This window comes from Lucilia cuprina, chromosome 2, assembly GCF_022045245.1.
Source record: "Lucilia cuprina isolate Lc7/37 chromosome 2, ASM2204524v1, whole genome shotgun sequence".
NCBI lineage: Eukaryota > Metazoa > Arthropoda > Insecta > Diptera > Calliphoridae > Lucilia > Lucilia cuprina.
Window position 1 is genome coordinate 20,706,108 of NC_060950.1, and position 25,787 is coordinate 20,731,894.

At 30.0% G+C, this 25,787-nt stretch overlaps 1 protein-coding gene and 1 long non-coding RNA gene across 9 annotated transcripts; one reads left to right on the forward strand and one right to left on the reverse strand.

Annotated features, from left to right (window-relative positions):
* Positions 1-182: 182 nt before the first annotated feature.
* LOC111686978 (sodium-coupled monocarboxylate transporter 2) lies at positions 183-24,077 on the reverse strand. Of its 6 annotated transcripts, none has more exons than XM_046951307.1 (12): positions 24,014-24,056; positions 22,757-22,951; positions 12,402-12,514; positions 10,412-10,561; positions 10,178-10,337; positions 4,468-4,533; positions 4,352-4,403; positions 4,133-4,200; positions 3,908-4,062; positions 3,577-3,835; positions 2,813-3,516; positions 183-1,300 (listed from the first exon to the last, which is right to left on the reverse strand). In XM_046951307.1, exons 3-12 carry the CDS (start codon positions 12,512-12,514, stop codon positions 1,147-1,149), a joined length of 1,881 nt encoding a protein of 626 aa, XP_046807263.1. In that variant the 5' UTR covers positions 22,757-22,951; positions 24,014-24,056; the 3' UTR covers positions 183-1,146. The 6 variants fall into 6 exon arrangements, with proteins under 6 accessions (XP_046807263.1, XP_046807257.1, XP_046807254.1 ...); XM_046951301.1 differs by having other exon boundaries at positions 23,929-24,056; XM_046951298.1 differs by having other exon boundaries at positions 23,794-24,047.
* LOC124419978 lies at positions 4,552-7,018 on the forward strand. Of its 3 annotated transcripts, XR_006940963.1 has the most exons (4): positions 4,552-4,885; positions 4,961-5,571; positions 5,708-5,830; positions 5,941-7,018. It is a non-coding gene; the product is annotated as an uncharacterized LOC124419978 (long non-coding RNA). The 3 variants fall into 3 exon arrangements; XR_006940964.1 differs by having other exon boundaries at positions 4,552-5,014; positions 5,091-5,830; XR_006940961.1 differs by having other exon boundaries at positions 4,961-5,830.
* Positions 24,078-25,787: the final 1,710 nt, after the last annotated feature.

Sequence of the window (25,787 nt, forward strand, 5' to 3'; positions counted from 1 at the left end):
ACAATACAAATGGATTAACAAAAATCCAATAAGTTTGTGTAAAAATTAAGCAAATTTTGAACAAACCGCAAACATTTGTGCAAACACGAAACAACCTCATACTACACACAACAGGCTTGCACAAACGTAAAACACAGATACATTTACAATTTAAAGTTTGGCTTTCTTAATTCTTTATTTAGTTTTATGTTTTAAAGGATTTACATTTAAAGGAAATTAACAATAAAATTAGAATAAAAAATTAACTTAATAATTATAACTAAAACAATAAGTACAATTTAAGAAAAAAGAAAATAATTAAAAACTGTTCAATTCACAAAGTAGTTCTGTGATTCAAATGAATAAAAAAGAACGAACAATTTGAAATTAAAATTTTACTAATATTATAACTAATATTGCACTTATAGTAACAGTTTAACACATTTTTAGTTTCTTTAAAAGCGTTTTTTTATGCTTTTACAGAAATGAGGTCAATTATAATTATATAACATATGTTATACTTAAGAAGACAGTAACTACTGTTAAGATAACTCCCTGTATTATCCTATTAAATGCTTTTTATTAAAAAAGTTATAAATTTTGAACATTTAAAAAAAGGCAGCTGCCTTCCTTTAAACATATTTTGTGGAGAGGAAATATATAATTTTTATTACAATTTATTAATAAAATAGCAAGCTTCAATTAAACAATTCATGAAACAAATTTCCAATTAAAAATAAGCTTAAATGTTATTAAGTAAACGCCATTTCTTTTATCAACTAATCTTTTAAAATATAGTGTAAAACTTAAATAATATTTAACATGAAAAATTACTTAAATTATTAAACAAATTTATAACTAAACAGCATAATTTATAATCTATATAAGATTGGTAATAGAAAAAATAAAAGCTTTAAATTATGTACTATTTATAGACTTTGATTGTACCTGTACAATTGCACTTTATAAAATTAGCAAAATAAGAAATTTGTTTGTATACAAGCATGTGTTTATATAATTAGTTATTACTATTACTTAGTTGTATAATAATTAATTTGTATGTGGCCAATAATATATTAACATGTTGATTATATTCACACAATTTACAATTAGCTTTTAACCCTAAATTTGGCAAGGTATTTCTAATAGTTTTTTTAATTATACGCTTTAATATTTTTCACTATTGTCTGTACTTCCGTCCAGATCAGTTATCTTGCTGCTGCCATCGCTTAAAAGATAGGTTAATGTTTGCGCAGTATTTTCTCTTGTTATATCGCCATCGCCTGTACTAGTTGGTGGAAAACATTCTTTTGGTAAAAACCTGTTAATAGAAATGAAAAAGAAATTGTTGTTATAATTATTGTAAAAAGCATTGGTTTTATGAGTCTAAGTTGCTTCAGGGCGGGTTTTTCAAATATAGATAATCTACATTCTTTGTTTAAATCTAATTTAATATATGTTTTATGTTTCTCAGTAAACTGTAACGTTACGTATTATCTTAGTTTAACTGAGTGCTATTGGCCAATTAAACTTAAGTTATAAGTGAGAAAACACAATTGACAAAAACAATAAAACAATGATTTCGGAAGAAGGAAAACTTAGGGTGGGTTTCTTACTCCTCAGTTAAACTAGGCTTAACTTGATGTTAGATTAAATTCGTAACAAACTTAGGCGGACTTAAACCGATGATTGTGTTTTTCAGTTTTTTGCAAACAATACTTTTGTAAAATGGAAAATGTTGGAAAAATGTTAAATAAACATTTAATCATTGTTTATGTTTTTGATTGAAAATTTGGCAATACTAAGGTCGAGTTTTTCAGATGAAGATAATCTACATTCTTTGTTTAAACCTAGTTTAATACATGTTTTGTGTTTTTCAGTAAACAGTAACGTTTCTTATTATCTTAGTTAAACTAAGTGTTATTGGCCAATTAAACTCAAGTTATAAGTGAGAAAACACAATTAACAAAATCAATAAAACAATGATTTCGGAAAAACAAAAACTTAATATTTTAAGTTAATTGCAATTTTCTGATTTGTTTTGTTTAATTTATTATTTTAAATGTTTATTTAAAAATTTTCATTTTACAAAAGTATTATTTGCAAAAAACAGATGTTCGTTGTTTATATTTTTGAGTGAAAAGTTGGCAGTACTGACAAAGTTAACTGAACTTAAATCCATAACTGAAAAACACAATCATCTAACCGCCTAAATTTGTTCTGAGTTTAATATAACAGCAAGTTAAACCTAGTTTAACTGAGTAGTAAGAAACCTGCCCTAACAAAATTAACTGAACTTAAATCCAAAACTAAAAAACACAATCATCGGTTAAAGTTCGCCAAAATTTCTTCCGAGTTTAACAGCAAGTTAAACCTACTTTAACTGAGTAGTAAGAAACCCGCTCTAATTTGTTTTTAATTCACTTATCTTTTAAAAAATCATTAATTACTTTTGTAAACAAACATCTATTTGTATAAAAATTATAAAACATTTTATAAAAAATAATCAGTTTTTAAATGAACCAGATCTAAAACAACCAAATTCCAAGAACTTATTAACACCTTTGATGATGAATCAATTTCAATAGAATGTTCCATCATTTTGTTCGCATTCAGTTACTACGAATTGAATTAAAAAAATCATTAACCGCATAATTAAAAAAACATATTACGTTGTTGAAAATTAAATTAAAATTGCAAGATCATGCAATTCTAATCAAAGGATTTAAAAAATTAGCATGATCATTCTTGTCAATTCAATCAGTGAAATGTTAAGTCAAAAAAAGGTTCTATGATAAGGATAAATCCCCCACCATTAGAACTATAAATTTACCTGTGAATCACTGGCGATATGACATCAGCATCTAATTTCTTCACAACAGTTGGACCTGTTAAGAATGAAACTATTGTGCCCACTAGAACGGTAGTAAGTACACCAATAGGATTAATCCAATGGAATGATAGGCGATATAAAGGAAATACATCTGATTCATCTACCGGACTCGAAGTACTGTTGCCGAACAATGGATAATCACTAATAGGACAATCCGACACGGAAACTGGAAGTTTTACAGGTGTCACCTGACCCTGGGCAAAGGCAATTTGTGAACCAAATGAAATCCAGCCAGACATTAAAGCACCTGCCAAGGCACCAGCCAAAGCACCTTTATTATTACTCCATGGCACTAACATGCCCAATGTGAATATACCACAAGTAGTGCCAGCAGCAATAGCAGTTACCGAAGTAGCCACACTTAATATACCGCTTAATTGTTCTAAGACAAAAACAAGTGATACAGCCACACCTCCAAGAACAATAATACAACTCTTTACCAATATAGAGGAAGCCTTTTCGGATAATTTCAAGTGGAAGCAGCCTTTAACAATATCTTCCAAAATAACCAAAGCTGTTGAATTCAAAACTACCGAAAGCGAGCTGAGAGCAGCACCAAAGACACCGGCTATGAACAGACCTGGTATGCCATGTAGACTTCCCACAGTTTGCATAACATATACGGGTAAAAGTTGATCATCATGCTGCACAAATAGTAAAAAAATGTTAACATTATATCTAGTAGCAAACTTTAAATACCTTACCGTTATTAAGCCGGATGACAAGGGATCGCAATCCTTATAGAAATTATACACCAATAAACCGGCAAAACAACACACCGATATGAAAAGCACAATACCAATGGTAAAAATAACTATCGAACATTGAGCCTTTTTCAAGGATGGCAAAGACATATAACGTTGCACCATTGTCTGATTAACCGAATTAAAAGAAGTCCAATAGAAAAAGCCACCAATCAAAACACCCCACAACGTCTGGCGATCATAGGGCGATGGGTTAATACTACAAAATGGAAAAATATTTTAAAAATAAATATTTGTATTTAGATAAAAATTTTGAAGTTAAAATTCATACTTGGCAAATATTAAGCGGCCACCTTCGGAGGCACTTTGAAAGACATTACCAAAGCCATGAGCATATACAGTACCAAATATAACTACAACCAAAACTGATAAAAACATGACCAAAATTTGCCAAGCATCAGTATGGACCACAGCTTTGATACCACCCTGAAGAAAAACATAAAAAAATTATATTTAAAAAGAAAATTTGAAAATTTCTTTAAACAATTATACTTACAATTAGTGTATAAAATACACATATTACACAGATCACACTACTTATAATGTGAATATTAATGCCGGTTACTAAAATTTAAAAGAATTTAAAATAAAATTATATAAAATATTTTCTCAATTACTCTTATATTCTTTAACAAAGCCTAATACAAAAAATTAACTTTATTACATTTATCAAAACAATTGTTTAAATTGTTTTTTAATGGTGTTATCAACTTACCTTGATTAAATGCTATCGCAGGTACATATAAAATAATTGGCAAGAAAAACATCTTTAAAAAAAAGTAAATATTTTAAAAATTTGTTTTCGTTTATTTAAAAAAAATATGTACCTACCTCATCCATTACAAACATTATTGAGGCAATACTGCGTACAGCGGAACTGAAACGCACTTCTAAATACTGAAAGAAAAAATAAAACAAAAACATATTTTATGTAGTTAGTTACAATACAATAACATTTAAATGGTTTAAATTATATAAATTTTTAAATAATACAAAAATAACGTATAACAATAATAAGGTAGAATCAGTAGAAAAGTACGTTCTCAATTTTATATGCCTTGAATTGTCACAAAAAAGGAATTTAAAAAATATAAAAGAAACATCAGAAAAAAAATTATTGAATTTTTTTTTGTGAATAAAATAAAATTTTATATTTTGAATAAAAAAAAAAATATTGTAAAACCAATAAAAATCAGGATGCAAAAGTGTAGAATGCTATTTGCGAGTGCCGTTCAAGAATCATTTCATGGTATTTTTCGTGCTTTTTCATTTGAAGATTTTGAAGTTTTTCTCTTTTTAATTCTTTTTTGTTTGACGTAACAAGGCAGAAAATTGACAACTCTCCCTAATGATTCTACCTTTCTATGCTTGTATCATGGTATTAGATCTTGTTAAACAAAACTACATACTTTCTTCTGAAACAATACAAGTTAAAAACAGATTTATCAACTTAGTTTTAGCTAGTCTTTCAGAATTGAATATGTCACAAAATTCTACGACCCAAAATTAAGTCTACTTGTCTCGGAGTTTTTCTGTGTTATTTCCGTGATTGCATAAATTTCGAAGTATAAATAAGATCCTAAAAGCGCTAGCCGGCAGCAGTAGTTAACTATACTGCTCCAGAATGGTCACCTTCACCCAGTGATATTCAGTGGAGAAATATTCAAAGCTGTCCTAAAGACTGTAATGAATTGTCTTAAATAAATTGTCTACACGAGGAAACGAGGGTCGTCCCATTCAAGGAACATAATGTCATGTTGATTAAACAGTTCTTCCTCGGATTTCATCGAAGGAGTCATCCTAACTTTAACATCACATAGTTAGATGCCTCAATCGAGGCATGTCAGGAAGGATCTTCGAATTTGAAGTCGATGAGCTTTACGTGAATACCTGGCGTGTTGCCCTATCTCACGGTGGTACTTTTTCAACCACTGGGTAAGTAAAAAGTAAACAACTCACCACTGCACCTTTGTGTATCATACACGCAGGTTGCACTTTGCTCCAGTACTTGAACTTTCTAATCTCTGAACATTGCTGTCCCGTTGCTTAACTTCCGAGATGTTTACTTCAGTTTACAACCATGTAGATGGGATGGCGTCTGTTGATATGGCAACGTAGCACCTAGAGACCTCACAGGGACACACTGTGGTAATTCTGATATGAACAGAGTTTACTCTGAACATATCTGGACAAGGTATGTATCATTTATATATGATACCTTTCATCCATCATCAGTCATCCCAGCACACTTCCCATTTATGTGACACATTCATAAGAGAAAAACATACGACACATTTATTATAGGTATACGGGTGGGTGAGGCAATTTATAGTCCCGGCCGACTAGAGGTTATTGGTAGCACCTATTTACCTACGGATTGCAATACACCAAGATGGGATCTGTCAATAAGGATAATATGCGCGGGGGCATACGGGGCGAACATACGAAGTTATGTGGAAAATCCAATAGATCTGTAGAGGCGCCATCAATTCCGCATTCGAAGAATACCTCGTGCCCGCAGAAGAAAACCTGTCATTTAAAACAAGAATAGTTCTGGAACAACAAAATCGGAATGGCAATAAACATAAAGAATAATGGTCACTTATAGGTCGTGATCAGCATGCTGCCAAGGTCTCCATTAAAAACCACTCTAAATTCAACTGCTCAGACAACTCTTCATTTCACTTTCTCCAATGTATTTGTGATCACATTCTGTTGAAGTAGCACAATTTTAAGGCCTAGACATTGATGTAGAACCCCTCAACTAGATGATTATATGTTTTTAGCAGCTACAACAACAAATTTTATACGTTCCCACGACAATTGGATCTTCGCTCCGGAACCACCCGAGTCATACTCGGCCAAAGATTGTCAACCCAGCGACAGCTGTATCAACCGAAAGTTTTTCCCCAGGAAAGAACTATCGCCCACAGTCTAGCTGTTACAACAACAGCAAATTTTATAAGGATCTGTCTATAATTGCCCTAACCTACAAAATTCACTTCTATTCTGTATTTCGATTAAGTTTCCGCATTTAATTACGCAACGATGGAAAATTGGTATTTCAATAAAAAAAGGAATCGAGAGAAAAAGAAGGAGCAATTCCATTTTATTTTAATAATTTACGATTGCGTATAATCTGTATTTAATGCAGAATACCAAAGTTGCCAAACGGAGAAAATTTCAATTTGAATTGACGTCATTTAATGAGGTAGGGATTCAACAATTTAGGGATACGATTTCTTCTAGACATTTAGGCCATGTATCTATTAACTTTTTTTTAAGTCGAAATTAATAATTTAGTACGTTTGTGTATCTCGACCACTGTTAGTTGGTTTCATTGTTGATTTTAAATGCATTTTTTATTCGAATGAAATTTTTTTGCAGCGTATGAATAAATAGAAAATTAAAAATTTAAATTTGATTTGAAAAACATTACATGTTAGTGCATAATATTTAAACAAATTTCTAAGCCAGACATAAGGCCTATAATCAAAATTATGCCCTATCACTTAAAAAACTTAGAATAATCTAAGATTTGGTTTCCGATCATATCTCGGGCCTCAAAAAACCTGACTTGACATACATTTAATGTGGAAGATTTCTTCTATTAGAACTTTTTATTACGTGGTTATAGATACATTTTATATAAAAAAAATATTCATGACTAAAATGCATATTAAGGACTACAATAGAGAAATCTTTTGTTTTCAAAACAGATATTTTTTGAAAGAAATAAAGTGTTAGATTTCACAGTCATTTGACAATATTTTTGAAACAAATTTAATAAAACATTTCACATCTTATTAAGTATTAAACCGGGAATCACAATTAACAACATTGTTCTCTAGATAATGATTTTTTTCACAAAACCCCCAAATTTCAAATGTTTCCTTTGTAAAAAACATGAATTAACACTTCAAATCCAATGTCATTTACCTCATTGGATAATTTTAATTCTTATTTGCATGAAATCCACAAGTTTTATAAACATTTCTTTTGTATAATTTAAATATTTTTTCATAGAATTATCAAAGGTAACAAAAAAATACAAAGACACGTGTTGTCTAAAATAAATTAAAAACAACATGAGTCTGGGTCCAACATTCTATATGTATTAACAGTCAAAAAAAACCCCTAAACAAATATAGCCGAAAAACATAACCAATTTGCAAAGGCGTTAATAAATCCATAAAAACTAATTAGCTTCAATAAAAAAATTACTTTATCTACTTGATTCATAAAATAAAACATAATACATCTTCGAGTCTATAGCTTGGGACTGATAATGAAATATTGTTTAGAACTTATTTTTAATCGTTAATGTTTTCTTTAATAGATAAAAATATAAAACTGTCGACACACACAAATAGTATTGCAATTTTATCATAATTGCAGTACAATTTTGATAAAATTGTTTGAATATTTTTAAATAAATTTGTTTTGATTGATTGTTTAGCAATGGATAAACAATAACAAAGTCCATTTCTATAAGGAAACATGTGAGTATATTAGTTTTATTTATGAAATTTCTGTGTCAAAACGTTTCAATTAAATATCACTAATTACTACATTCATACATACATACATATATTCATACATACATTTGTTTGTAGTATAATGATAAAAAACAGGGATGGAAAAAGTGATTTTTTTCAGTATCAAAAAATATTTCAGAGAGTACTATTTTGGATCTCAAAGTACCTAGGTTAGGTTAGGTTGATAGGATGATGTGTACTACATTAAATCTGAAGAAATATACCTAGGCCATAATCGGGCCTTATCATGAAAAAAAGGAACTTTATGAATTATTTTTCAGTGTTCAGAAACTCAGTTTCCTGAACGTAATTCCAAAGAATCTTCCAATCAGGAATGTTATTTCTGGAATAACATCACTTCAAAGATACTATGATCTAACTTCGACGAATGCCTGGCAGTGCCAAAGAATGTGCTCCAGAGTTTCACTGTCCTCTCCACATGCTCAACATACGTCTGAATCCGCACGTCCAATTTTGCATTAAAGTGCTCGTAATCTTGTGTGTTCACTTAGTATACGTACTATCGTACTAACTTCAGACTTGCTCATTTTGAGGAGATTTTTCGTCTTGCTTTACACCGGGGTGTGACCCATAGGATTTTCGTGGTTCTACCCACTGTTTCATTATTCCAAGTGGTCTTATGGGATTCTCTCTCAATCTCGAAAAGAGATAAAAATTGCGTTTTCTCAAAACTCAGGACATAATATCTCAGATTCCAGATGTGATGAAGAAAATATGAAGTAATATTCGAACTCAGCGCTGATTAATCTTATAGAAGCGTTTAACTTAGTCTCAGGTTTTCAACTATTTTAACATTTTGTGTGTTAGTATTGAAAAGAAACAGCTACTAAAGTTATAGAGCTGTTTCCTACAACTTTTATTTGATGCATTTTCGAGAATAAGTGCCAAAAAAATTTTAAAAATTATTTTAAAATTTAAAGAAACCTTTATCCCCATATTCTAAATCTCTTTTTATTTCGAAACGATGTATTGAAAGTTCCCATACAAAAAGAATTACTACAGGTTGAACGATAATCGGATATTGAGATTGTGAATGTATCAAATAAGACTCGGGAGTATCACGGTACTTTTGTACATCAAATAGTATCAAAAAAGTACCATCGTACCAATTTTGCCATCCCTGATAAATAATGTCTGAGACGACGCTCAAATTTGTAGTATCAACACAATATCTTATACATCAATCGAGCAAAGTCCATCACGAGATTGTATCTCCACTTGAATATTGTGTTTATTTGTTGTTTTGTTTTTATTACTACATACAATTAAACAGAATTGACAAGTAAATCTAAATTGTATAAAGAACAATTATGACTTCGTTATATAGATTTTAATTATGAGTGCCCTTTAGTTATGAGTACCCTAAATTTGAACAATTACCCAGCAAAACATTTTGAATAACATAGTATTTATAAGCCATTTACATAATTAAAAAAAACACATGTTATTGCGCTCTTAACAAATTTCATTAGTTAGTTAGTTTGAAAGGAGGCACCTAGGCCTCTATCGGGCATTTTTATCTCGTCTACTGTCCAATATTATTAACTTCAGTGCAAATTTCATCCATATCAGATGACATGGGCTTAAAAGTTGGGTCACTTTTTACGAATTTGCCGTGGCAAGTAACCCAACTAGCTTAGGATAATAAGGATAAAAATCTGAGACTACCTCTGAAAATTTCCTCAAAATATTATAAAAAAAGCATAAAAACCATAACAAGGAGATAAAGCAGTAATATGTTGGTAATACAGCTCATATTTGTTTGAGGGTGGTAGTACAGTAGTACTACCACAGTATAACGGTTAATATTTCTTTCTGCTACAGTTTATATTTGTTTGTGTGACATGTGTGCAGAGATACAAAATAAATAAAAACTGTTTTTTAAAACATACTTGGTGAAGGGTATAAAAGATTCGGCACATCCGAATATAGAAATCCGACTTGTTTTATTTTTGTATATTTCAATTTAACTTTTAACTTACCTCATATGAAGATCCCACACGTAGTGCTGCAAAAACTGGTAAATAAACTTTGGAAACAACAATTGACATACAAAATATAGACACAATTATTAGCCAGTATTGGGTGCCAAAATTATAGATTTCCGATACGGTTCCCAAAATAGTCACACCAGAAACATAACTTTTGAAAGGGTTATAAAATAAAAAAACATAGTATTATTGTATGAGAGTTTCATTAGAAAATATATCACTTACCTACCGACCAAACTCATTGCAACTGGAAATATTTTTAATTTTCTTGAACCCAATAGATATTCACTCATTTTTGTTGAACCGAAATCGGTTTTAATCTTATCTTTATTGTCAACATCTTCTTGTTGTAATTCTTTGACGATTTTTTCTTTTCTGTAATTGGAATTAAATAAAGTTTATGAGTAAATCAAATTAATTGTAATAAATTGAGAAATATATGTAAAATGGTTTTGGGCTAAAGTATAACTTTGGTTTGGGCTTTTTGAATACCTACATTAACTTACCTCACGAGTGATCATATATTTTCGCTATGTTCTCAATTAGAGCGTTATTTAAGGATCTACATCCGATTTTAAGTTTTTCATATAAAACTCGACATTTGGTGGGAAATATGAGTGATCACAGATTTTCATTATTTTCTCATTTGCAGCGTTATTTAAGGATCTACAGCCGATTTCAAGTTTTTAATATAAAACTCGATATTTGATGGAAAATATGAGTGATCACAGATTTTCACTATTTTCTCAATTGGAGTGTTATTTAAGGATCTACAGTTTTTCATAGAAAACTTTTTTCAATACGATCGTTTGAATAAAAAGGGATTTTTTGATTATCGATATTTGGTGCGAAACACGATTTAATGATCTACAGAAAATTTTAAGTTTTTCATATAAACATCGTTATTTGGTGGGAAATAAGAGTGATCACATATGATCATTATTTTCTCAATTAGAGCGTTATTTAAGATCTACAGCCGATTTTAAGTTTTTCATATAAAACTCGACATTTGGTGGGAAATATGAGTGATCACAGATTTTCATTATTTTCTCATTTGCAGCGTTATTTAAGGATCTACAGCCGATTTCAAGTTTTTAATATAAAACTCGATATTTAATGGGAAATATGAGTGATCACAGATTTTCACTATTTTCTCAATTGGAGTGTTATTTAAGGATCTACAGTTTTTCATAGAAAACTTTTTCCAATACGATCGTTCGAATAAAAAGGGATTTTTTGATTATCGATATTTGGTGCGAAACACGATTTAATGATCTACAGCAAATTTTAAGTTTTTCTTATAAACATCGATATTAGGTGGGAAATAAGAGTGATCACATATGATCATTATTTTCTCAATTAGAGCGTTATTTAAGATCTACAACCTATTTTAAGTTTTTCATATAAAACTTGACTTTTGGTGGGAAATATGAGTGATCATATGTTTTCATTATTTTCTCATTTGCAGCGTTATTTAAGGATCTACAGCCGATTTCAAGTTTTTAATATAAATATGAGTGATCACAGATTTTCACAATTTTCTCAATTGGAGTGTTATTTAAGGATCTACAGTTTTTCATAGAAAACTTTTTCCAATACGATCGTTCGAATAAAAAGGGATTTTTTGATAATTTTTTTTTCTTTTCAAAAGGTATTTTTTGATTTTTCTATAATATTGGACTTAAAAATTTGGTATGGACCGGATTGAATAAGATTATATAAAAGAGGATTTTTTGGTACTTTCTTGCTTCAAAGGTACTTTTTAAATTTTCTATATTATTGAAAGTAGAAACATTATATTAAGTATGTAGAGCCTGGAGTAAGTGATAGCCTATAAAACGGGATTTGTTTGTTGTTACTTTAAAAATGTTCAAATAATTTTGACGTTTATTACAAAAGATCACTCTTAAGGCGAAATTTTTTAAATAAATATTTTTTTGTACTTGAAGCCGTGATACACGATTGTCAGATCTTACAACGTTGTCAGTAAAATGTTCAGAAAATATCTAACAATCGACTGAAGTTACAAATTTTCTTTTGAAGCGTTTTCAGAGAAAACATTTTTGACAATATTGCAAAACAAAATTTGTAAGTTAACAGTATTATTAGACATTTTCTGCACATTTTACTGCCAACGTTGTAAGATCTAACATAGCATTAGTCAGTAAAAAAAGCAAAATTTTTGGTTTGTATATATTTATTTTTTTGTATTTACCTGAAATATCCATAATATATACCAGTACTGGTTGATAAAAGAATCATAGATATAAATACTAAGTAATCCGCCCAATGAAAGTGGAACTTTTCAAATTGTTGATATTCCTTCATCTGGAAAATTAAAAAAAAACAAATAAAATTATTAAAATATAAATAAAAAGCTTAAATGTAAAACTATTTAAGTTTTATATTTCAATATAAAAAGTAATTCAGGCATAAAAAACTAGATCTTCTATCAGTAATTCAATTCAATTGAAACATCTTTATTCAGAAATTGATTACAAGCATTATTTTAAATAATTTTTTTATTTAAAAGCTTTTGTAAAAAATATGTTTGTCATCTTTAATGCTAAAAAAATTATATATACACATTTTCGACTTAATAATAATTAATTACCTACAATGTAAAATTTATTAGCTTTGTAAAAGTGATTGACATAAAACCCAAATTCCAAATAAAAGTGCATCACATCATTTCTAAATTCCGAAATGTAGACCAAAAGTTAATTATTTTTTGATTAAAAATAATTTAAATAAACACTTAATTTAAAGAGCACTATAATTGTTATTTAAAATTCAGAAGCAAATATGACGTATTCTCCGCAGTGAATCCTACGCGAAGTGCATAAAAATACATAACAAATGGCATGATAAACAGCTGTGAATATTTTTTAATTGTTTTTTAAATATTCTTTATTCTCTTTTTAAATATTCTTTAAACAAATACCTTCCTCTGCCATACTTTTTTATAGAAAATTAAACAAAAAATATGAATGTATATTTAATTAAAACATATATGTACATATCATTTATTTTCTAACTGCCAAAATAATAATAATTAATCATTAATATATTCGGAATTTCCACTATGTTCATACCAAACAATTGATTGTAAAAGACAACAATTTTCACGAAAATTATTAGTAAAGTCGTATAGATACCTGGCCATGAAGATCACTCTGGCAATGAACGGACTGACTATCTGGCAAAAAGGGGGCGTCAATTAAACGGCCCTGAACTTCTCGAAAGGTATGACTAGGGTTAAATCTGAATTTGTTCGCTACTAGAAAGCATATATGCAGCTACTTAGGCAAAGCATTTTATGACGTTATCAAAGGAAAAACATAATAAAATTGTTATTATAATACTAATTACTATTCAACTTTGTGTATTAGAAATTGGAACAAAATGTTGCTTATTTGAAAGCTGCAAGTTTTAAGAATAAATAGCAAAAATAAGATGATGAGATTACTGACATTTTAAAAAATACAAAATCAAATATAAAATGACACCGCAGTGCAAATTTTGTACACTCTGCTGTATATATTTATGTATGCTAAGCTGAATAATTCTCGGCCAAAGGTTACATGTTTAGAGAAGAATTCACACCAAGCCAGACTTCAGCTATAGGGTAGAAGGGGGATCATTGCCATAGGGGCACATCTGTCAATACGAATAACTTGAAAACCGAGTAATCGATTTTATCGCATTATTAAATTTTGTTTTCGTTTATCAATTATCTATCATCCCTGAAAATATGAAACATTAACTTTACATATGATGGGAGGCAGACATGATTTAACTGTGTGAACTTTTTGCGCCAAATATATGTAATGCTTGTGATGTAGAACAAAATTTGGTTAATATATAAAAAAATCAGTAATAATTTGTTTTAATTTTTTTGTTAAGTTTTGTGAAATAAACAATAAATATCTGATTTATTATACTTTGTTTAATGAATTAAAGTATAAAACAGCAAAATAAGTTTTTGTTTTTGTAATTTTTTATTTTATTTTACTAATGACAGTGCGGAAAGGTTAAAAAAATATGTACATGAAGTTGACTTTGGAATTATTGAAAGGAATAAAACTAAAGCCAACATATCTAAGTATCCAAACCAAGAAAAAAATTAAAAATATTTATTGTGGTTTTAATTTGAAGCCGCCTCAAAAAAAGTGGCGTATGGTCCCCCTTCTACCCAAAAGTTTTTTTTTAAATTTTAAATAAGTGATCAAAACAAGTATGCCACTAGATTCTAGGATAAAAAATTAAGTTTAGGTGTATCGACGATTTTCTGTGTATTTTTAACATACTAAGGGCGGGTTTTTGAGTTGGCAATCAAATGCCAATTATTAATTATATTGTGAAGTCCCTATAGTTTATATTAATCGATAAATCAATGTTTATTTTACTAAAAATTTTATTAATTTTTTGCATCAGCTGTTTACAATTTTGTATTTTTAGCTCAAGTTAAAATCACCTCTATTGGGCGCTTAAACTAGCAAACAAAATTAACTAATTGAGTACTCATAAACAACTTTCGAGGATTAATTTTAATTTAATCCCTGATCCTTTACCTAAAGATTAGCCCTTAATCTGTTACTAGTAATGTTAAGGAGAAGCAGTATGAGAATTTTAATGTTTTGGAGAATTTCGTGTCAAGTAAATTTGCACCAAGGTTAGTACTATGTGATAGTAGACCAACTATATCGGTCAAGAACTGCCGGAGTCAGAGGTGGTCAAAGTTGGACATTTTGATAATACAGGGTTTTAAACAAATTATTGGTATTAACCTTAGTACAAATTTCGTTAAAATCGATTTGTTAAGTAAAATTCCCCTTATATATCAATATTTTCCTGGATTATTTTAAATCAAGTCAATGTAATCTACATCTTAATACGAAAATCCAATATGTATGTATTGTATATACAACTTTCACTATTTCTTCTGTAAAATACCTTAACCAAGTAATTTTAGTATAGGTCAGTTTTTATACAAAATATATACATATTTAAATGGTTGCTGAAAACAAAAAATTTAAAGCAATTCAGACACTTTAGACACCAATGTAAAGTTTCTTTGTTTACATTATAAATAAAGATTTTTAAAATACATTATTTAATTAACATGCAATACTTCAAAGTTCACGTCGGTATATACATATTTGTTACATCGAAAAATAATAACAGATAACAATGCTTTCCGTATGTTTAAAACTTTAAAGGCGAATTATAATATTCATTAATATTGTAGGAAAACAAAGAAAAAATTAAAAACATGTACATTTAATTTACAACTAATGTATAACCAAAAAGTGTTACATATTATCCATGTATTTAATAAAGAATTTAAAAGTAAAAATATTAACTAGTACTATTTGAACACAGGCGCGTTTTAAAAACACTTTTGTAAACTGTTTAATTTGACAATGTTTGTTCATAGATCATTTAAGAAATTAATTAACAATTGTATTGTATACGTTTTTTTTTTTAATTCTTGTCAACATTTTTTTATTTTGCAATTACTCTATTGATAAGCAATTTAAAAATATTTTAAGCATTTTGCAAAATAATTTAATACGTATTATTAAAACTAGTCTACGTTTGCATTAGACAAATATTTTTACTGCAAGTCTGCTTTAGAAGGGAAAGTAAAATGGAATTACGTATGAGTTAGCCCTTCAAATAATAAGACCTTTTCTTATTATATATCAGTTCTTTAAAAATAAATTGCAGAAATTATTTTTCAGAAATATTTAATTTAATATAAGATTTTCAGAACAACACCTGACACTCAAAATACTAGAAACTTATTTGTGTATGTATGTATTTAAATTAGGTAATAAGCTACTTTTCTCAGGAGAATCTAAAAAGAAGTATTAGACAAAACTATCTGAATCTTAAAAAGAAATTGCGGATTTTAGAATTTCGGAACAGCATTCAATTTCAATCTAAATTGGCCTCCTTCTAAATCGAATAACATTTCGGAAAACTAATTGGACAATGTGACCTTTGAGCGGGAAATTAAAAACTACCCTCTCCCCTGTCTGGTATCTTCTGTTTCCCTATGGGACGGCTATCAGATGCTTTCCACGGCTATTCTCCCCTGATTGAGAGGGGTGGTCGTCCAGCTGGTTTAATGAACCATACACTTGAATGTGTAACGTCCGTCTGAATCCACTAGCGTCTGTTCCCATGTTGGCCGGCTGGTGGTCTCCGTCTGTTTTCCGTGTGGGGTCGGCAGTTTAACCTGGCAGTAGGTTAAAAATGCTGCTATCACTATGACAAAACTATGATGCCCCGCGTACCCGGACAGGTGTGTCATAATCTCCTTGGACCCTACTTCCACAGCGACGGTAATGAGCTGTGTGAAAGTCGAATGCGCCTGTTTTCCAGACTAGTCAGGCGGCCACACCGGGGGGAGGCCAGTTAGGTACAACTAGACCGGCTGAATGTAATAAATTTAAAACTATTCGTAGTTATTCATCAAGTGCTGCTGTAGCCCAAACCGCGAAGACGGTTAGAAACCCTGCTTCGAAATCTGATGACAAGGGGTCGGCTAAGCCGTCTCTTACACCAGCTTCCAAAGTGCCAATTGTACCTTCAAGTTCAGAGACTGTATCCTCCTGTCCTGGAGATGTACCACCCTCTGCCAAGTCCGGCAATGAACAATCGAATCGGCACAATAAACCCTCTAAGCGGGAGGCAACTATAAGGAGTTCCACCTTTAGAATTATTGAGCTACTTGGGTCCAAACCACCCGAGAAACTCACTACGGAGCAATCAGCTTCCCTCCCGTTGCCAGATCTCTGCCAGACAATGCTTCTTCTCCCGCCGAAGTGAGAGGAGAAATCAGCTTCTGCAAGCCAGCAGCTAGGGACGAAACGTCCAAAACAGGCGCAGAAGTGAGGTTGCCAAAGACAGCCGTCATTGACCGAAGCGACGTTGACGGATACATATCCTAGTCTAACTGGGATGTGGTGGAGAAAAAACTCATGGGCGTGTTCTGGCAAGTTCTCAAAGAGAACCCAGGCACTCCTCCTCAATGAGATGACGCTGGATGGTTCCAGGGTCACGTTAAATTAATGTCATGTGCAGACGAACACTCAGCGTTGCTGCTCAAGTCTCCCATTTCACTATTGGGTGAGGTATGCGATGATGTGGTAATTCCTGAGGAGATACCACGCAGGCCTCGTTTCATCGCCAAAATACCGTCTGAACCCTCCACTCCCGGAGAGATCTTGGAGATCCTAAAGTGCTGTAACCCTCAGCTCCCAACAAATGATTGGAAAGTTGTAAGGGTTTCAGTAGCTGATGGACCTGTAAGAAATCCTTGGAACCGCTGCGAGAAACAAAAGGGAATTTCTATTACGGCTTCGGAACGATCTTCCTCCACGTTTATCGTAGCGATTCCAAATGCGGAGGTGGAGGTGGATGACGAGATGCACGGTTTGCAACACAACCCCTAATCCTACCGAGAGAGATGATGCTCAGTTTGTCTCTGAATTGAAGAGCAAACTCTCTACTCGAAAGGATTAGAAGGTCGACGATGAAGACCTTCTGGGTCTATCCCAAAATCAATATACACCACTCTAAACCACATTGCTCCTCTGAGTGGCGCAGAGGGGGGGGAGCTAATAATGGTCCAAGAACCATGGATCCACCAGGATCGGGTATGCGGGCTACAACATAAGGACTGCAAAATCCTGTATGTTGAAGTTGAGGTAAAGTAAGGTCCTGTATTCTGGTACTCTTCACATCTTGATCTTATCTAATTTCAGTGATAAAGATACGGTCGCAGACGCAACGAACCTAACCAAAACATTTATTTAATGAAACAAGTAATATTTCTATATACGGCTGTGCCGAATCTTATATACCCTTCACCAAGTATGTTTTAAAAAACAGTTTTTATTTATTTTGTATCTCTGCACACATGTCACACATAACATACACACAAATATATATACTGTAGCAGAAAGAAATACTAACCGTTGTACTGTAATACCACCGTCAAACTTTATTACCACCCTTAAGCAAATATGAGCTGTATTACCAGCATATTACTGCTTTATCTCCTTATTCTTGTTATACCCTTCACCTTCGTGAGAATAGAACAGCGTCCAAACATGCAAAAAAAAAATACACAGCTGAATAAAACCAAATACATCTCTACACGCACATGTACATCTTTATCCAATTCACTTCTTCTAATAACATTTTTAGAAAATTTACTGACTTCGTATTATGTTTCTCCAATTTATCATTAACGGACTTTAACCTTTCTTAATCGTAAATCACAGACTTTCAATTAATCAAAATCTTAACTATAGATGAACAAATGTTGCTCACTTTTATGCTTCGCTAATTTTAGTGCGTATCCATATTATAACATAAATATTCATTAGGTTATAAAGACTAATAATTAAAATAACAATTGGTTATAAAAAACTAATAGCACAAATTTGTACGATAACAAGCAACAAATTTATTGTTAAAACGAATCGTATGTTTTAGTTTATGTAACCGACAGCTAAGTATCTGCTGTAGAGTGAATTCATAACAAACCAATGAATATGAAGAATTATTATTTTAAAATAATTTAAAATGTTTTCTGAATTTGTATAGTCATCATGCTAAATTACAACAAATTCGGAAGTACATATTAACACAATGTGGGTTTCGTTAATTTGACGACATAAGTGTTATCAACCAACAACCTAATAAAACAAATTGTTTTAAAAATGTTTTGTTGCTGCAACAATTAAAATAAAAAAATCACATTAAAAATAACTCAATTGGTAACAATTTTAGTAAAAATATTTATTCTACCAAAAAAAATTGTTTGCACACAAATATTTAATTTGAATTGTAATTTTTAAGCATTGTGAGTGAAAATGGCAAATAATTTTTGCGAGTGACTGTATAGCAATAGAATTTTTCAATTTAAAATTTAATTTTCTTTTTTTTAACTTAATTAAATAATTTTTTATTATAATATTAAATTTACAATGTAGTTATAAAAAAACTTAAATCGAAAAAGATGGAAAACTAACTGCCTATTTATTTGTTCCACACGTTTAAAGTGTCGTGACTTTAAAATATTAAAAATTTCCACTAAAACTAAAACGATTGTCATTCGTTTTAAACGAAAAAGATTAAAACATTTTTTAAAGATTACGTGTTCAATTTTAATTTATTTTTGTTAAAACTATTTAAATCATTTCATTCTTTAAAAGGTTGTCTCTTGTTAAGAAGTTTTTGATATTTATGTATATTCGACATAGGTCTAAGCTATTAAAGTGAGGCTAATTAGGAAATTTTGAACGTGACTAATAATATAAAAAATGGCAAGAAAACAGATGGATCAAAAAGGATTGGTGGTAGCATTCTACAGGCAAAGATATCTTCTATGAAACGTCCGGTAAATTGGCTGAGGTATTATCGAATATCGGGGGATAACGTATATATACGAACAGCAAAGCTGCAATCAAAAGCATAACGGGTGTCTTTACGATATATAGGTAAACATAAGAATGCCGAATAATATCTCTTAATTCTAGGATAACGTAAATATATATTCCTGTAATTATTTAGGGAACTGTATTGCTCACTTGCCAGAAACGGCAAATCTGAGACACTTGTTCAAAATGAACTATATGAAATGGCTGAAATTATATAGTTAAGTGAAACCACTTATCTAACTTCGAGGTCAACCTTCTATATGATGCCCCTATGTCTAGCTTACTGTTAAGCTGCTGTTGATAAAAAGTGAACACTGTGTTAAAAGCAATCACGACAGAAGAATAGGTCTCCAGTACAATGACTACTACAGAAGTTGTCACAATGAGAAGAGGGAAACTATATTTAATGAGTACAAGGAACTCTATTTCGGATCTGCTGTTCTCTCTTGTAAGGATGATATATCCGGGATAAATCTTGGTTTTATTCAGAATGTAGTGAGAAGTTTTGTATAGGAGAATAGGGCTCTAGTACAATGACTACTGCAGAAATTGTCACAATGAGAAGGAGGAAACTATATCTCATCTCCTCTGTTTCTATGCGATATTGAATATTTAATGAGTACAAGGAACTCTATTTCGGATCTGCAGTTCTCTCTTGTATGTAGAATATATCCGGGATAAATCTTGGTTTTACTCTGAAAGTAGTGAATAGTTTTGTATGAAAAGACTACTGTGACCCATAGGGCATCACAACGGGACCGTAAATAGATGGATCCATGTGACCCGCTTATAGTGGGTTTTTGAATTGACAATCAAATGCCAATTAATAATCAGATTTTTTGGTTTTAAATAGGATGGCGGTGCATTAAGCACTCATATTGCCAGGTTTTCACACGTTTGTCCAGATAAAACCCCACCAAACGATCTATACCTTCATAATGGAAGTTGGTCTCAATCAGAAATAAGTTCTAGAGTTTAAGTGGCCTCCACCAGTATATATTTGAGTTTAAATGGTCTCCACCAGGTTATATCGTTAGTATTTTATGGTCTCTACCAGTTAAAAAGTTTCCCGTTCTCGAAAACTTGTTTTATTTTGTTATTCTTCTCATTCGTACAAAAAATCAATTCAATTAACACGTAGTTTCTAAAACTAAAGTTTCTATGTGTGGACATTAAGGAAACTTCAAAAGAGAATTAAGAAAAAGTTTCTCAACAAAAGTTTCCTAGTGTGGACCAGGTCTAACTCGAAGTGCCACAAATTCGGGTGAAAAACCAATGAATTTAATATTAGTGTGTCATTGGAGGAATGTTGTTACTTTTTGGTAACTTTGAACGACATCTAATCATAGTTCAAGAAGCAATTAAAATCCGATATTTGGATGTCAAAAATAAAACACTTTCTTTTAATGACACTCTTAGGAAAATTTCACTGGTTTTTCAACAAAACTTAATGTACTTCAAATATGTTGTTTGTAATGACTTTTCTACATCTCTTTTCTTACTCTTTATTGGATTTTCACTTGTAAGAAAATATTTGGTTTATAAAAAGTGAATAGTATGTAATCGCATTTTTAGATGTGATTAAGATGTACATAGTTTGTAAAGTATGACATCAATTATTTTTTGCTGGGTAAATATATTACCGGGGTTTCAACTTGTTTAACATTTTGTTGGTCTTAAATTGTTTTCAATTGAAAATACAAACATGTATATGTACAGTGAATTAATTAAGTAATTTGCCTATGTAAAATTTTATAAATTTTAAGAAAAAACTTTATCTGAACAATAATTTTTAGCAAAATAAAGCAATTTGTTTGTTGTATTTTTTAAAGAATATGCTTATATTTTAAATTTTCTATCATAAAAAGTAAAATCGTTATATTAATTAACGAGATTTTTTATAAAATGTGGACGTATTGTTAATTTTTTGGGTCAATAAAGTATTTTGCTTTTTTAGGTTTTTTGTTAATTTTTTTAATATTGCTGCATTATTTTATAAAATTTAATATTTTTATTATTTCTATATATTAGAATAACATTTTTTAGATATTTAAGTAGTGAAACGACTAAATTTGGACATTTCTTAAGCGATTTATTATCCTATATACCTATCAGAATTGATCAATATTTGACTTAACATGAAATCTATCGTTTCTTTTATTAAATTTCGAAAATAATTAGTAATTTTGAATTATATACATGATATATTAGATAATCAATGGATTTGGACCTAGAAAAATGTTTTGTGAAGTATAAATCTATATATATTAACAAAAATCAAAAAATCCGGGTTTTTGGTCATTTTGTATTGATAAACAAAAACTACATTACGGAAACCCCATTATACTGGGGAGTACTGTGTAAATTTTATTCAGAATTGTAGAATATTGATTCTTATTCAATAAATCTAACACTAAGTACCATCCTAGCCACTCTGAGTATGGGGACATCACCATATACCACTATATAACTATTAAATGCTAAAATCTTGATTTTCAATCTCATATTTTAAATACTTTATTTTATGAATAAGATACAGTAGGCGTATTAGAATCTGAATAGTTATTCTTGATTGGGGTTCTAAATATTTATAAGTGTATTAGCTGAAAATTTTTGCTTTTGTTGACCTTAGGGTATGATAACCACCTCTATTTTAAAATATCTAAATTAAATATTTTTCCTGTACTACACGACAGTTTACTTTACATTGGTTCCAAGCATCCTTAGGTCTGTGTAGAGGTCTAAATTAAAACATAGTGTTCCTCCTAGTTCGTATATGGATTTTGGAGAAGATAAATCAGGAGTCCAATGGTTTTCATGGATACAAGTCGCCTCTTTTTGGCAGTTAAAGATTTTGAAGCACCACTCAGTGCTTCAAATTTTATTTATGAATAAAAATCTAAATTCTCTTAAAAAAGGTAGGCAAAAAACTTAGTTGATTCACTGTATGTACATAGTAAATGTAGTAAATATTGCAATTAGTTTTATAAAAATTAAATATTTTAATAAAACTAAAAGAAAATTCAATTTGTTTAAGCCAATTTTACTAAATATTTGCCTAATGTGACCATAACTTAAAAGTACTTAAAACTTTATAGTGGACTTTTACCTTTTACTGATTGTTGTTATTGTTAATTTTATTGTTATTATTATTTTTTTGTTATTGTTTCAGTTGTTGTTAAACTCGATTCGAACCACGATAAATGTATGTATATATTTTTTGTTGTTTTGATTTATGTATGTTAATTTGAAATATCAACAACTATAACAACTTGATTCACTACTAAATGTTTTGACAGACCGGCTTTATGATGGAAGAGAGCATTACACATATAGAAACAATTTACAGAAGGGAGCGATTGGGAGGGAAATTTCTCTTGTGATTTGTTTTGTTTTTTTCTTGTATCTACATAAGACCATTACAAAACATTTTATTTATTTTAGTATCAATTTCTTTTGATTAAAAATAAACAATTTAGGAAATGGAATTATTAATAAATATTTATTTTAAAATAGAGTTATTAGTTTTCAAATTATTTTCATTTTATTTCATTTACATATTTCTGTAAATTCTCATTTGTTTACAATGGAAAATTTATAATATCTAAACAGAAATCCATAAATAAAACAAAGTGATTGCAAAATACACAAATGACACTTTTTGGTCTTCTTTTAGTATTTTTCCGTTCCGTAGGTACTACATTCTTTTTTCTATTGTTTTATTTATTTTCGTACAAAAAAAAAACAACAACATTAATAAATAAATATATTTTTAAAAAATTCGTTTGTATTTAGAAAAAAATAATAAAATTGTCATTTTCATTTTTTACGCGTTTCTTTTTTAGCGCAATTTTTTTTTTTGTTCAATAGGTGTGAGTGTTGAAAAGGAAAATTATATGTAAATATTATTGTTTAATGACAATGGTACTCTGCAAACATACATACATAAATAATCATAATATTTCATATGTATATTTTTTGTTTTTATTTTGTATTACACACGTTGATTATGCAAATGTTAACATAAATGAATATTAATAAAATTAATTGAGATAAAAGAAATTACAAAATAAATAAACGTAAAAAATAAAAAAAAGCAATCAAGAAACACATTTTTGTTGTTAAACTTAATCAAATCATTTATACATTTAATAATAATCTGGTATATGTATTTAATAGTTGTACAATTCGTACTCTCAGCCAATATTAAAAAAACAAAACAAAACAGCGCGACACACGTTGGTGGTGAGTAGAGTAGAAAATTTCTTAATTTTTTTGTACCGTTACTCATTCGATTCACTTTTGTTTTTTATTTTTTAATTATAAAGTATTTACATATAAATTTTTTTTAGTGAAACACACTCACAATTTTTACCGTTTTTTCCGTTTACCAGCCACTTAGTTGTACGTTTGAAATTGCACTGATCACAGAGCGAACCGTTTATATATTGCAGCCAAATGAATGAGTTAGTTGTGTGGTAGGTCGATGGGAGATTTTTTCAAACCCAATATACAAAATAATAAAAATAAAAGCTTCTTAATGAGGGCTGTTAAAGTGGAAATGATAAGAGAAAAAGCTTTGTATTTCTATTCATCTGAGTACGTGTGCTGTGAAATTTCTTTAATCTGTTAATCGATTAAAGAAATTTCAGAATGTTTAATTAAAAAAAGTCGTTAAACTTGTATTTAAAATATACATTTACACATTTTTAATTGTTTTGTTGAGACTTCTTTAAGGGCGGGTTTCTTACTATGTACTCAGTTAAACTAGGCTTAAACTCGGGACAAATTTTGGCAGACTTTACAATTTTTTATTAAAATAAACGTTAAAATGTTATATTTATCGATTAGTATAAATTATGGTGACTTGACAATATATTTTTTTGTTTTAAATTAAAGTTTTCATTAATTTTCATATTAAATTCAAAATAGTCTTCTTCTTTTTTATAAAATATGCATTATTTTGATAACAAACAGTGACGTTTTCTGTTGTTTTGTATGGCAACGCTGCGAATTTTAATATTGTTCTCTAAAACATCAAAGGTAGAGTTCTATAAATCGACTTTCGAATAATCGAACAATCGACTTTTTGTCGAAAAAAGTCGAAGTCGACTATTTTGTTCCAAAAAAGTCGATAACTCGACTATCGTCTGTGAAAAAAGTCGAAAAGTCGACTTTGTGAATAAAAGTCGAAAAAAGCAGAAAAGTCTGAAAGTCAAAAAGTCTGAAAGTCGAAAAAAGTCGATAAGTCGAAAAGTCGAAAAAAGTCGAAAATTGTAGAAACAAGTAAAAAATTTTAAAAAAGTGGAAAAATGTCAAAAAGTAAAAAGTCGAAAAGTCGGAAAAAGTCGAAGAGTCGAAAAGTCGACTATTTATAAAATACTTATAGTCTAAAAGTCGACTTTTAGGGGATTAACATCAGAATCAATTTACTGGCTGGCTGTCCATGTAAACCTTGTGTTTGCAAGGTACAGGCCGCAATTTTCAAGATAATTGGATGAAATTTGGCACACACACTTCTTTTGGCCCAAAATGGTAAAAATCGGTCCATTATTTCGACTAGAACCCATAAAACTGAACCTCCTAAATAGGGCCTTTGGGCTCCTAATTAACTTAAATGTTCTATTATGTCAACAAAAGTCGACAAAACATAGTTTTATAGAACTTTAAATGAATCTACCGATTTTTTGTAAGACCGGGCTCCATTTGACCCTAGCCCCGATATAAACTCCCCTTCAGAAAATGACTTGAAGGTCAAAATTCACTTACAAACACTAATAACACTTTTAAATTCTACATAATTAACTTTGAAGTAGTCTTAACTTCCCCTACCAACATATATAAGGATAGGGCCCTATTTTCCCCTACTCCCATTTGAGCCCTCTTGTAAAAAATCTCTTTTTTTGCCAAAAAAAAAGTAAATATATTCCGGAAAAAGTTAAAAAACAAATCAAATGCTTAATTTTTTTTAAATTTTGAACATACCGATTGGTGTAGGGTATCATATGGTCGGCTATGGCCGACTATACATTCATACTTGTTTTATTAATATTTTTATCAACAATTACAATAATAAAATGTTTAAATTTGTCTAATTTTAAAGTTTTTTTGTTTGTTTGTTTTTTAACTTTGCTTAGCTC